General features: G+C 35.7%; 1 protein-coding gene across 1 annotated transcript in view; it reads right to left on the reverse strand.

Moving 5' to 3' along the window:
• The window catches only part of prss12 (serine protease 12), a 46,954-nt gene that overhangs the window by 21,614 nt on the left and 13,263 nt on the right, over positions 1-12,077 (reverse strand). Inside the window, exons 5-7 of the mRNA XM_055205532.2 lie at positions 10,679-10,857; positions 10,099-10,240; positions 9,824-10,020 (exon numbers count right to left, since the gene is read on the reverse strand). Of these exons, the coding sequence (XP_055061507.2) occupies positions 9,824-10,020; positions 10,099-10,240; positions 10,679-10,857 (518 nt within the window). The remainder of the gene's footprint in view (positions 1-9,823; positions 10,021-10,098; positions 10,241-10,678; positions 10,858-12,077) is intronic.

The raw sequence follows: 12,077 nt of genomic DNA on the forward strand, positions 1-12,077 counted from the left end.
CAATTCATACAAATAATGTTTTGGGGAGTTTTTTTGTTGTTTTTTTGCTTTATATGCTGTTTTAGTTTAAAAAAATGTAAATCCATTAATGTGTGCAGGAGATTTGCTTTGGGGACTTTGGAGGAGCAGAGAAATAGGCCTACATGAAAATTTCTTCAGACGAAGAGCAATTTTATATCAAAGCGAGTATTTTGTGCAAAACATAAATGTATAAATATTTCAAAGTATTTTGTAATGTGTTCTGTATGTGAATTCTGTAATGCATTCTGTAAATATTAGTTTCTGCGGTGTTATACTTAAATATTGTTTTTTAATAATTTTTCCCTTTTGTTTTATTAACAGAAAAGTTCAATATCCAGTCTGAAGGTCTGACTGAGGATCATATCAACTCCTTACAACTACTGGTTCATCATATTCTGCTGTTATTATGTGAAGACCAACATGGATTTTGGATTGAAATGAAGTCAAACTTGTTTGTATGAACTGAAGCATCCCATAAACTGTATTTATAAATATCTGTACTGTTGTTATACATTGGGAACGTTTTTTTTAATTGTCTCAGATGTTAATATGTTAATTAAATGAACACTTAAATGCATGATAAATTGAGGACAATTTTCTGTCATAAATAAATGTTGATCAAATGACAAAGTTTTTTTGTCCCAAAAGTACCGTAATATTAGCCTGACGTTGCCATACTCAATTCTAGTCAGAATTTGAGTCTGATACCGCTCCATTGAGCTATAATTATGAGGCATGTCTCAACCGAAAAATGCCTCTGCACTCAATTGGATAGACCTACGACCAATCAGAGCAACCGAGTGTGTAACGTATGTTGAAATTACGTCTTTGCAGCCTGACCGAACTGCTAGTTATTTCGCTACAATGACACTAACATTGTGATTATACTGAGTTAGCGAATGTACATCAACACCTATTATGTTTACAACATTTTGTTTATATCACAACATGAAGTATTTACTAAGTCATAGAGTAAGACTATCTCTTACCGTTTGTACGTTAGGTGAACTTCATCATTACGTTTGCTTGAAAATATTGGAGCCTAGCATGTCCCTCCACTTATTCAGCAACCACGATTCCGGGCTTCGGAAAAGAAGCTGGCAACGACCGCTTATTATATCCATCTCGTCGTGCACGCTGAGTTGCATCGCCGTGATAACGTTAGCCATTTCAGTTGCGACCAACTTTTGCCGAATAGGACATCAACAAATGCCCTGCTCGCGTTTCTCTGTTCCTCTTTTAAAATCAATGCTCTGTCGATATATTTTAGAACAGACTCAATGTCAGAATCCACACATCTGAACTCTACAGCGGCAGCCATTCAACACACGCGCTTTTTGGTGACGTGGTTCATTACGTTACTGTTGATTATCTGTCCATCATCGTATAAAGCCCGCCCTGACAATTTGATTGGTTCGACCAGCATTTGTCCTAAAATAGTAGCTCCTCAACGCAGAAACCCCAGACCCATCTTCCCGTTTACAAAATCTTGTGGGCGGGGCTAAGATGGGCTGGCACCCAGGCTACCGTAATATGTTTCTGTCTTTACATTTACCATATTAACACCATAGTATTAAAAAATATAACACTACATTGGAGTTAACAAATTACACCGAGGGAGTTAATTTTTAACAAATAAAAAATATTTAACACTGATTAGTGTCAATTTATAGTTAGATTTTTAACTCTGTATAGTGTCAATTGCTAACACTTTAAAAGAGTCAACGTGCCAACACTTTCAAAAGTGTTAAAATAACTCTATTGGGAGTGGACCCCATGAGACACTTTTAAAGTGTTGAAATTAACTCTTATAGAGTTATTCTGATGTTCCAGATTTTGCTGTGTAGAAGCGTTGGGAACCCAATTATAGCACTTAAACATGGAAAAAGTCAGATTTTCATGATATGCCCTCTTTAATATTGGCTATTTACTATTTAAACTAAGTGCTAATAGCGTTATTTTGTGTATTCCTCATGTCATATCAAAGATATTGAATATAACAAGATTGAGCAGTCCTTCTACTATAATAAAAACTCAATATGGCCACCCTGGGAATGGAAGTCCCACCTTCCAGTTAAAGGAACCAATCATCAATCAATAAATACTGACTATTCTCTGGGGGAGGGCTCTATGAATGCCGCAGGGAGGACACATTTTTGTAGGCCAACCCCAGAAATTAGCGGGACAATTGTTGCCTTTTTAAGACCATTACTTTTATCCAATAGACTTTGGATTATTACAAAAAATAAGGTCTGTGTTTAACAAAAGTTTATTACATTTACACATTTTGTCCAACAAGATAACCTTCACAACTTTTATGAATGATTTAAACTTTATTCCGCTGATTTAAACTTGGTAAAATGGTTATATCCAAAGAAAAAATGTGAGGAAGACATCTGAGCTTATGTGTGCGTGTGTGTGCGCATGTGTGTGTGTATGCGCTGCGAATGTGTATGTAACACAGTAAAACACATGGTGCTTGAGGAAGAGTTTTATGTTTCCACACCTGCATACGCTTACAGTACACATACACAGACATACGCAGACAGACAAACTCAATCAATCACCACAGCTACAGGCTCACCATACTAGCACTAACCTCATACATTCACTAACCTCTTAATACATTCATATCACAAACACTCACTGTAAAAAACAAGTAGTTCTGATACATCTGCAAATGTGAATAGCAAAAACATACAGTCAATCTAATAAATTTGTTTATTCTGACAATTCAAAATAAATGTAACTACTGAATATTGTTGACTTATTGTATGAAACCAATAAACCACTCAAGTAAACTTCAAGCAGAATAGCTTTGCGTTAAATACAGTACTTAAATACATATTCTATACATTCACAGGCTATATAGCATTCTGAACATCTGCAAAAGTACTTAGCTTTGAAAGGCTACGTTCATTTCTCACAGTCAGATTTTGAGCTCTGTTCTCATCTGTCAGCAGTTTGTCAAGTACTTCTTTATTAAATAAACTTTACTTCATAAAGCCTTCAGCACTACCAGCACACACACACAGAAAAACAAATGCCATTCCTGCTGAAATTAGTTTTTCAGATGGTCTTCATGTTTCATCAACTCTCTCTCTGAGACATTGACACTTTAAAAACCACACACTAATTCAAAACTCTCATGTTTATACTGTGCCAAAAAAAAATGGCAGAGACAATAAGCTTATAATAACACTGTAAAAATTATATTAAATCAACATATATTTTTATGTTACGTTAACTTTACAAATTAAGTTAAACAATTTCAATTCATTACAATTGACTTGCAGAACCAATTTTACAATTACCATCTCTATTTCACATTGACGTTAATCATTTTTTTGACGGACAGCAGGTACACTTTAAAATATTATTACACACTGACAAGTGTCCTACATATAACCTTTTAATTCTCTATGGGTTCTGATGACACGGGTAATATACCGAAAAGGATTTATGTATTTTCTGTTTAAAGAAGAAACATAAAGCAAAGCACCAGCGCAGTGCCTTCATTTCACATTTCTACCTATATTTCACAACGAGTGTCGTCCATGTGAAGCAAACATTAATCATTTTGATTTAATTGTCATTCTTTCAGTTAAATGTATTTATTCCACGATCTGACAAATGGTGATTGAGCATATTCTGTCGGTAAAAACAATGCCAGCAGGGCTTTCACACGGTCATCGGATCAGTGTGAATCAGCCTTTATTCTGCAACGATAAACTAAGCTAATTCAGCGAGAAGGAAACATTGTTGTACTTTTGAAAGTTTCCCATAGATTCAAACTCACCGCATGTCTTCCTGAAGCAATCAACGTGACAGAGCGAGCTCGGTGTGAGTGAATTTAAAATGAATGCGAGAAGCAAATAAGGGGGGCAACACTAAAGGTAAAAACAGAAGTCTATAAGGCTCTTTGTGCATGTGTGCCACATTTTTTTTGACCCGAAATTTATTGTGCTTCTCTTATAAGCAAAGTTACCACACAATACAGTACCAGAATATAAGTAATAACCATTTTAAACACATTCCCCGCCAGCCATTTTTTGAAAAGTTCAGATTCCCCATCAGCATTTTTTGTGATTTTAACAAAAAGTTTCACGAAATGCCTTCCAGTAAATTTTTCTTTTAAAAGTATATAAACATACAAATATATCAAATGAAAGAACAGACCTTCTGCTTTCAAACAAACAAAACAGAAAAAATCCAAGCTATCTATTTTTTTTTCTGCTTATAAACTCTTAAATATGGGTATTTTTCTTTAAAAAAAGAATTTAGCAAAAAGCTGAAATAATAGCATTTTTGTGAAGGAAGTTTGTTAAAGATCAGATTTAGAGCGATTATCAAAACATACACAGAGTTTAAAATTAGTAAATAACGTTTGGGCTTCAGTTTTTCATAAATTGAGTAAGTGTTCATCAGGAACACGTTTTTTATGCAAATGTTTTCTCTTAATTGAGATAACTCGTCAATGGCGGCGAAAGAGTTAAACAGAAATACACACATATACAGAAAACAAACCAAAACAGACGTGAAAACTATCTACCCAGTCTACTGAGGATGCGTATAAATAGCAGGAAGTGTAAAACTCGTGCAATACATACGCCAAATTCCACTTTGGCGTGCATACACTCTAAAAAATTTGCTGTAATTTTGCAGCTGGTTGCCAGTAACTTACTGTAGAAGATAAAGTCAAAAAATGTTTCATGTTCATTTAACTTTGAACAAAATGTTGCCAGTAAATAACCTAAATGTAAAATCTACAGTAAGTTACTGGCAGCTAGTTGCCAGTAATACCCATTAATACTGTAATTTCTACAGACATTTTTTACAGTGTATGATACGCAAGTCCTTCCCATTCACTTAAACGGTGCATCTTTTTTTGTCGTTTTATTTATTGGTTTCTAAATTTTTTCTGTTTTTTAAACCATTTTCGCTTGGGTTTAGGGTTAGATTTTAGATTTGCTTGATGAGGTTATTTAACATACAGGTTTCTCCATGTTTTTGTCCATATTTAAGCCATGGTCGCTTGGAGTTGGGGTTAGAGTTGGGGTTTGGGTTAGGATGTCATTTTTATATAACAAAAAGTTTTTCTAACCCTAAACCCAAGCGAAAATGGTAAAAATATAGCAAAAAAATTGAAAAACCAATAAATAAAACGACAAAAAAAGATGCACAGTTTAAGTAAATGGGAAGGACTTGCGTATCATATGCACGCCAAAGTGGAATTTGGCGTATGTATTGCACGAGTTTTACACTTCGTGCTATTTATACGCATCTTCAGGAGACTGGGCTCAAACTATACATACTGTACTGTATACTGTCAGAGATGCCAAGATTTTTACAAAAGAAAAATATCTGTCAAAATAAATGTTAACATACGGACTAAAAAAGAATGATAGTGGCGGCCGGTAACTTCTTTTTCAAGGGCGCACGATGTGAAGCTCGTCACAATATGTATTTAACCCATCATGTATGTGGCTCGTCATGTCAAAATATGTATTTGGCACATCAAGTACACTTATGTACGCCATGCGTCATGTCAAAATAATTGTCTGCTGCAGACGCTTCAAAGGGGTTTGTGACAAAAGAGACATTCGCATTGGCCAGATCCTGTTTAATCTCATGTGTAATCACAGTTTAGTGTTAAGTTAGTGTCTTGCGAGTATTTTGTTAACGTCTCTTTTATCATAAACCCCTTTGACGCGTGTGCAGCAGGCACGTATTTTGACATGGCGCATGATGCACATAGTTCCAACCTATTCTCCAACCCCAATCCGTTTCACCAAATACGACCAATAGATGCATTTACTAAATTAGCGTCTCTACCGGCAGCCGGTGAAACTTAATATATTAGAGTATAAAATTATATTTTGGGGTATAATTGTACTATGATGATATGTACTGGGATAAGATTTTCAATTTAAAACACCAGGATTTATTCTATTTTATTATACATTACACTATTCAGGCATTTAGGGAAATAACGTACCCATTTATTTATTATATGATATAAACACAGCATACAAAACAGTCACAACTTTGTAAAAATGTACTTAAAATATTCCAAGTGTACCGAGGTCAAACTATCGATTTATTTGAAGAAAAGATGCAAAAGTGATGGCAATCCGCTGTAAATATCAAATCTGGTCTACGCTGATTCAAAAACTGCCGCCAGAAGAAGCAATGATTTGTGAAAAGGCATTGGCTCTCGTGTGTCTGGCCGATTGCATCATTACGTTAGCTAAGAATGTGAAACGCTATTGGCTCCTGTTTATGTTTGAATGAGATCTGCCTGTGTGTTTTGATAACAGAGTTCTTCATATAAAGTAATCGTATGGCTTCATTTTGCAAGGTTTGCAACGCGAATGGTTTGTAATACTTTTTTATGCAATAAATACCTGCTGTGACTGTACTTTTACTTGCGCGTTGTCGGGTTGTATATGGTTGAGAAGTGGTTGAGATTGGGGTAAGGGTTTATGAAACCGTACAAATTCATAAAATTAAATGTGTCTAATCTGATGTATAAGGCAAAAACCTTAAAACGTAACAACAGGTTGTATAAGCTACTGCCGCTAGAGGACACTAATCACTTTACATCGTAATAAGGTGCTTGCACAAACAACCTATGAGGTCGTTATTTTTTGAGGACAGTCTCCATGGTTCACAACGCAACGAACACATAGGGCCCTATTTTAACTATCTAAGCGCATTGTCTAAAGTGCACAGCGCAACGTCTAAATGGGCGTGTCGGAATCCTAATATAACGCTAATGATAATATAACGACGGGAAAAATGGTTTGTGCGCCAAGCGCATGGTCGAAAAGGGTTGGTCCTATTTTTTTAATGAGTAGTATTTTGGGCGTAATGTGCAATAAACCAATGAGAGTCTCAACTATCATCCCCTTTAAAAGCCAGTTGCGCTGGCGCTATGTCTAATCCCTATTTAGATGACGGACTTTGTAAACTGAAAAACTAAGCGGAGGAAGAAGATCCCCAGTTTAAGATTAATGTTAAATAATTGTGTTGTTTTTCACTTGTATTGAAATTGTTATTTTTTATTTTATTTTATTATTGTTTTCTTTTAGTCATGGAAGTAAAAACAGCAGGCTTTTAATTGCTTTAAATATATGGCTATCCAATATCATAAAACAAATTATTTACAAGTATGTAAGAAAAGGTTTGTACTCTAAAAATACTTTATTTGTAACAAACAGGAGATAAAGAATTTACAAACGGTTCTCCGCACGTTTCAGCACTTGGACAGCGTTTTTTTTAAGCAAAGAGTTTTTTAAGCATTACTTAAAAATGTTTCTCATCTCATCATATCCACAGGTACAGAGTCATCATATACAATAAAACCGTGAGGTAGCATTTAAAAAAACAACATTTAAAAACAGATGCATTTGTTTAAAGCAAAGCATTTATTTACTTACCAGGCTACAGGTGAGGCAGCTCTTTGCACCTTGTAACGTCTCATAATTAGTCCTCATTTATGTTCAAGAGACTCAATAATAATCTTTTACATTCAATCCTTTAATCTTTCATATTTAAAAGCGTTTTTGTGCTGCTGTGCATTCATGTACTATGTGATAAGCAAACCCTGCGTTGTCATCCCGTTTATAGGCGCATATTACTAACGCGCTCTTTAAATAACAAAAAACAATATTGCGCCATTGACTTTAGACTAGGTTTTTGTTGGTCAATGGTGTAGTCTATTTTAGTTGCCTCAGAATAGCAACGCGCCAACAATGCGCCTGAACACACCTCGTTTTCAGACCAGAACGCCCATGGGCGCAAAAGGGGGCAAAAAGGCATTTGCTATTTAAACAACGTGGCGCTAAACATGAAAATGATAATTGCGCAGGGTGGAAACTAGCAAAAGACACTTGCGTCGCGCATTGCACTGCATTGCGCCGGGGGTAAAATAGAGCCCATATTTTGACATGACGAGCAACACACAACACTCCGATCACATATTTTGAATTCGAGCCCCTCAGAAGAGAAGTCATTGGCCGCCAATAATGATAAGTAAAAAAGAAAAAAAAAACTAACCAGAGAACCTACAAAATTGGTTCTTGAATTCTCTTGTTTTCAAAGTTATACGTTTCAAGAGTAGAAAATGAAAATTAAGACGTCATGAATTTGGTTCCATTGTTGGCCGCACCTTTCTGGAGATTTATAGAGAACTAGAACAAGACCAACTTGTAAAGACATTTGAAGGGTCTATTTCAAGGATTTATAAATCATTTTTAGGTTGAATCTAATAATTTCAACAGACATCTGATGCTCAGGTTTAGGAGTTGTGAAAGTATATATATATATATATATATATATATATATATATATATATCATTATCATTATCTTTGCATAAAATCATATCTATGGCAGGTCCTCATTAATTAAAAAATATTTCTTTAATGTAAAGGTATAAAACACACACACATACGCACACATACGCACACATACGCACACATACGCACACATACGCACACATACGCACACATACGCACACGCACGTACACGCACGCACACGCACGCACGCACTCACACACACACACACACACACACACACACACACACACACACATACACACACACACACACACACACACACACACACACACACACACACACACACACACACTTATGTGGTCCTCTCAATAGTGTGTCACTTCAAAGCATTGACTTTTTCATCCAATAAAGTTCAAGTCAATGAAGTTAAATCAGCTGCCCAGTCCAGGAAAAAGGACCACAGCAGGGCATTTACACACAAACAGACACACACACACACAAGCATTTGGTCTGTGCGTGTGTATTTGACACAGTTCTCAATGCTTCCCAGTTCCAACGGTGTCATTCATTCTTAGCAGCTTCACTCTGTTATCCACACACTCACTGGCCAGCTTCCCATAAGGATCTCTTACACTCACATGCTGTAGACACACACACAGTTTCTCTACATGCTGGATTTCACAAGTGGGGTTGTGGGATAGTGGAAAAAATTTAATAAAGAAGGCTAAATATTGTCTAAGCCAAAGCTGAAATAACAGAAATGAATTGATGTCCGTCATCTGGACGTGTAGGAGTTTTTTCCATGTGTCTATATGTGGATCAGGTAAAACCATCAGTTCTTTATGAAGTATGGTCAGGCACGATAAGTCTAGTGGCAGCTGGACTTGTTACATGTCTGACTCTCTCTTTACATTAGCAAAACTTGTTCGGCCTCTCCTGGGGTGGTGAATGCATAATGCTAAATCAAAGCACAGTCCTAATGAGACATCAGAGAGCTCTTTCTACTAAATCCATGACATTCTTGAATAATTCCTAAAATTCTGGATTAGCATAATAGTCTGTGTGGATTTGGCATACATACATTTAGTAATGCATAATGTAACTTTCAACTAATTGACAGATAGACTTGTACTTGTACTTGTACTTGTAGGGGTTTTCTGTGTTTTGTATGTGTGTAAATGAGTGTGAATAAAGCACATATGGGTAACACATGTGTATAGGCATCACCATATGTGCTTTTAGAGTTGTTTAAACAATATCATATTAAAATTCATTCATTAGGCTAATGCTTTAAATGTAATGCAATCTGATTTTTAAAAACTTTTGTAATGGGATGTTTTGTAACATCCCAGCTTTTTTAGTTATCAACAGAAAAAAATATGCACATAAAACTCACACATATCTTTAAATATTTAAGATATATTCATGCAAAAATGAGCTGATAAAATTATTGAAGCAGAGAAAATGACTAAAGTATCTTATATGTGAAAGATCTCTTACTGGTAGGTGCTCCATGTCTGGAACGTTGGGAGCTGCACACAACGGCTACATCTTGGTTGTGAGTACAGTCGTGTTTCATCCAGCCCCTTCGGCTGCAGTGTGTAAGAGTGGGCTCTTTTCCTGTACATATGACATCATCCAGCAAAATTGGACCCACTGCCACTCCGAACCGCCTTGGTGACACGCTTTCACCTGACCTGAATCAAAATAAAGCCATTAACAAAGCAGACAATAATTGAGACATAAACAATGAAATCAAAAACACCATGTGCTACCTTAAGCCAAGCTGCCTGCAGATGACCTGCGTGTTGGTTTGTGTCCAGCCATCATCACACACGGTCCCCCACTGGCCTTTGTAATGAACTTCCAGTCTGCCCTCAAAACTTTTCGCCCCCCCTACCAGACGCACGGCACCATCTAAAAAAGAGAGGCCACATTAACACCTGCTATTAACATCCATCTTATGGATCAATAGGGTATAGTGCATCTTGTGAATTTTTGGAAAAAGAAAAATACATTTTGTGTATAAGCATTCCCTGGAATCAATATCTTGCTAGGGGCAGTTCACATTTTGCATCAAAAACCGCGCCCAAGCCGCTTCCCCTGCTTTTTTCCAACGTGCTTTCGAACCAGCATTCTGAAAAGTTTAAGTATTTTTAACTGGCAACTGGTGCTTGTCGCGACCGCGTCGATCTGTATTTGAGCGCGCTTGCCACGTGACTACATTCAAAATAACGTATTATTTGCGTGCGCAAAAGACGCAAAATGTGAATCGCCCCTCATGTAGTTCAGCTACAGGAAAGCCAATTGAATCAGAATGAATATTCCAGACCATACTGTAATACATATGTGTACCTGTAAGTGGGGTGCAGGAGACTCCAGCATCCTCTGTGTGGTCACAGTTGTGTTCCCCCCAGACAGGTTTTGGACACTGTTCTATGGAGAACTCATTTCCCGTGCAGCTCACTTCGTCTAATAGCACACGGCCTGAGCCAGGTCCGAAATACGCTCCCACCCAAGCTTTAGCAATGCCCCTGTGCACATATACTCAGATACTTAAAACAATAACAAAAAACGGTAGATATTAAATAGATCTGAGTAAACATACACATTTGTGGTTTTTTTTTTCATTATTCTATTTAAATTATTACGCCATTTCATTTATCATTAACTCAATTATATATGTAAGAAATAATTGATGATGGGCCATCAGAATAAAAGTGAATAATAAAATCAAATCAAAACAAATAAATGAATATAAAATATAAAAATGAGTAAGAGTTAGTATATGTAATATGTATGTACTGTATGTATATGTAAGGAATAATTGACGGCGGGCCGTTTTATTTCTTAAAATAACCACCAGAGCAATGTCTTAGCAATTTTTGTGATAATCGTGGTATAATTGGAATAATTGACTCTAATAATTGAATTATTTGAAAATAATGCACACCCAAGGTGGTAATTGGTGTTGTGCCGCCACATCGCAGGTGTGCAATATTTTCAAATAATTCAATTATTAGAGTCAATTATTCCAATAATACCACGATTATCACAAAAATTGCTAAGACATTGCTCTGGTGGTTATTTTAAGAAATAAACAGCCCGCCGTCAATTATTCCTTACATATACATACAGTACATACATATTACATATACTAACTCTTACTCATTTTTATATTTTATATTCATTTATTTGTTTTGATTTTATTTTATTATTCACTTTTATTCTTATTTATATATATATAAATATATATATATATATATATATATATATATATATATATATATATATATATATATATATATATATATATATATATATATTTATATATCATTTGTAGTCCCTCATCATTTGCATAAAGTTTAACTTTCTGGTGTTGCTGGACTTTTAATTCAATTAAATTTTATTCATATAGCGCTTCTCACAATTGTTAATAGTTTCAAAGCAGCTTTACATTAATAGATGCTGGAGAAAACACAGAAAAATCGATGGACAACTTAAGCAGCACAATGCAACGGCTATGATTAAACCGTATATATATATATATATATATATATATATATATATACACACACACACACACACACACACACACACACACACACACACACACACACACACACGGATAAGTAGACTAACGTGGCACTGAAGTCGCCAGGCTTCCATTGAAATGAATGAGATCATGTCGCTCTCTTACTGCTTTTCGCTGGTGTTCTCATGGGGCATAAGGCAAAAATTCACTGATTTAATT

Source organism: Misgurnus anguillicaudatus, chromosome 3, assembly GCF_027580225.2.
Source record: "Misgurnus anguillicaudatus chromosome 3, ASM2758022v2, whole genome shotgun sequence".
NCBI classification, from domain to species: domain Eukaryota; kingdom Metazoa; phylum Chordata; class Actinopteri; order Cypriniformes; family Cobitidae; genus Misgurnus; species Misgurnus anguillicaudatus.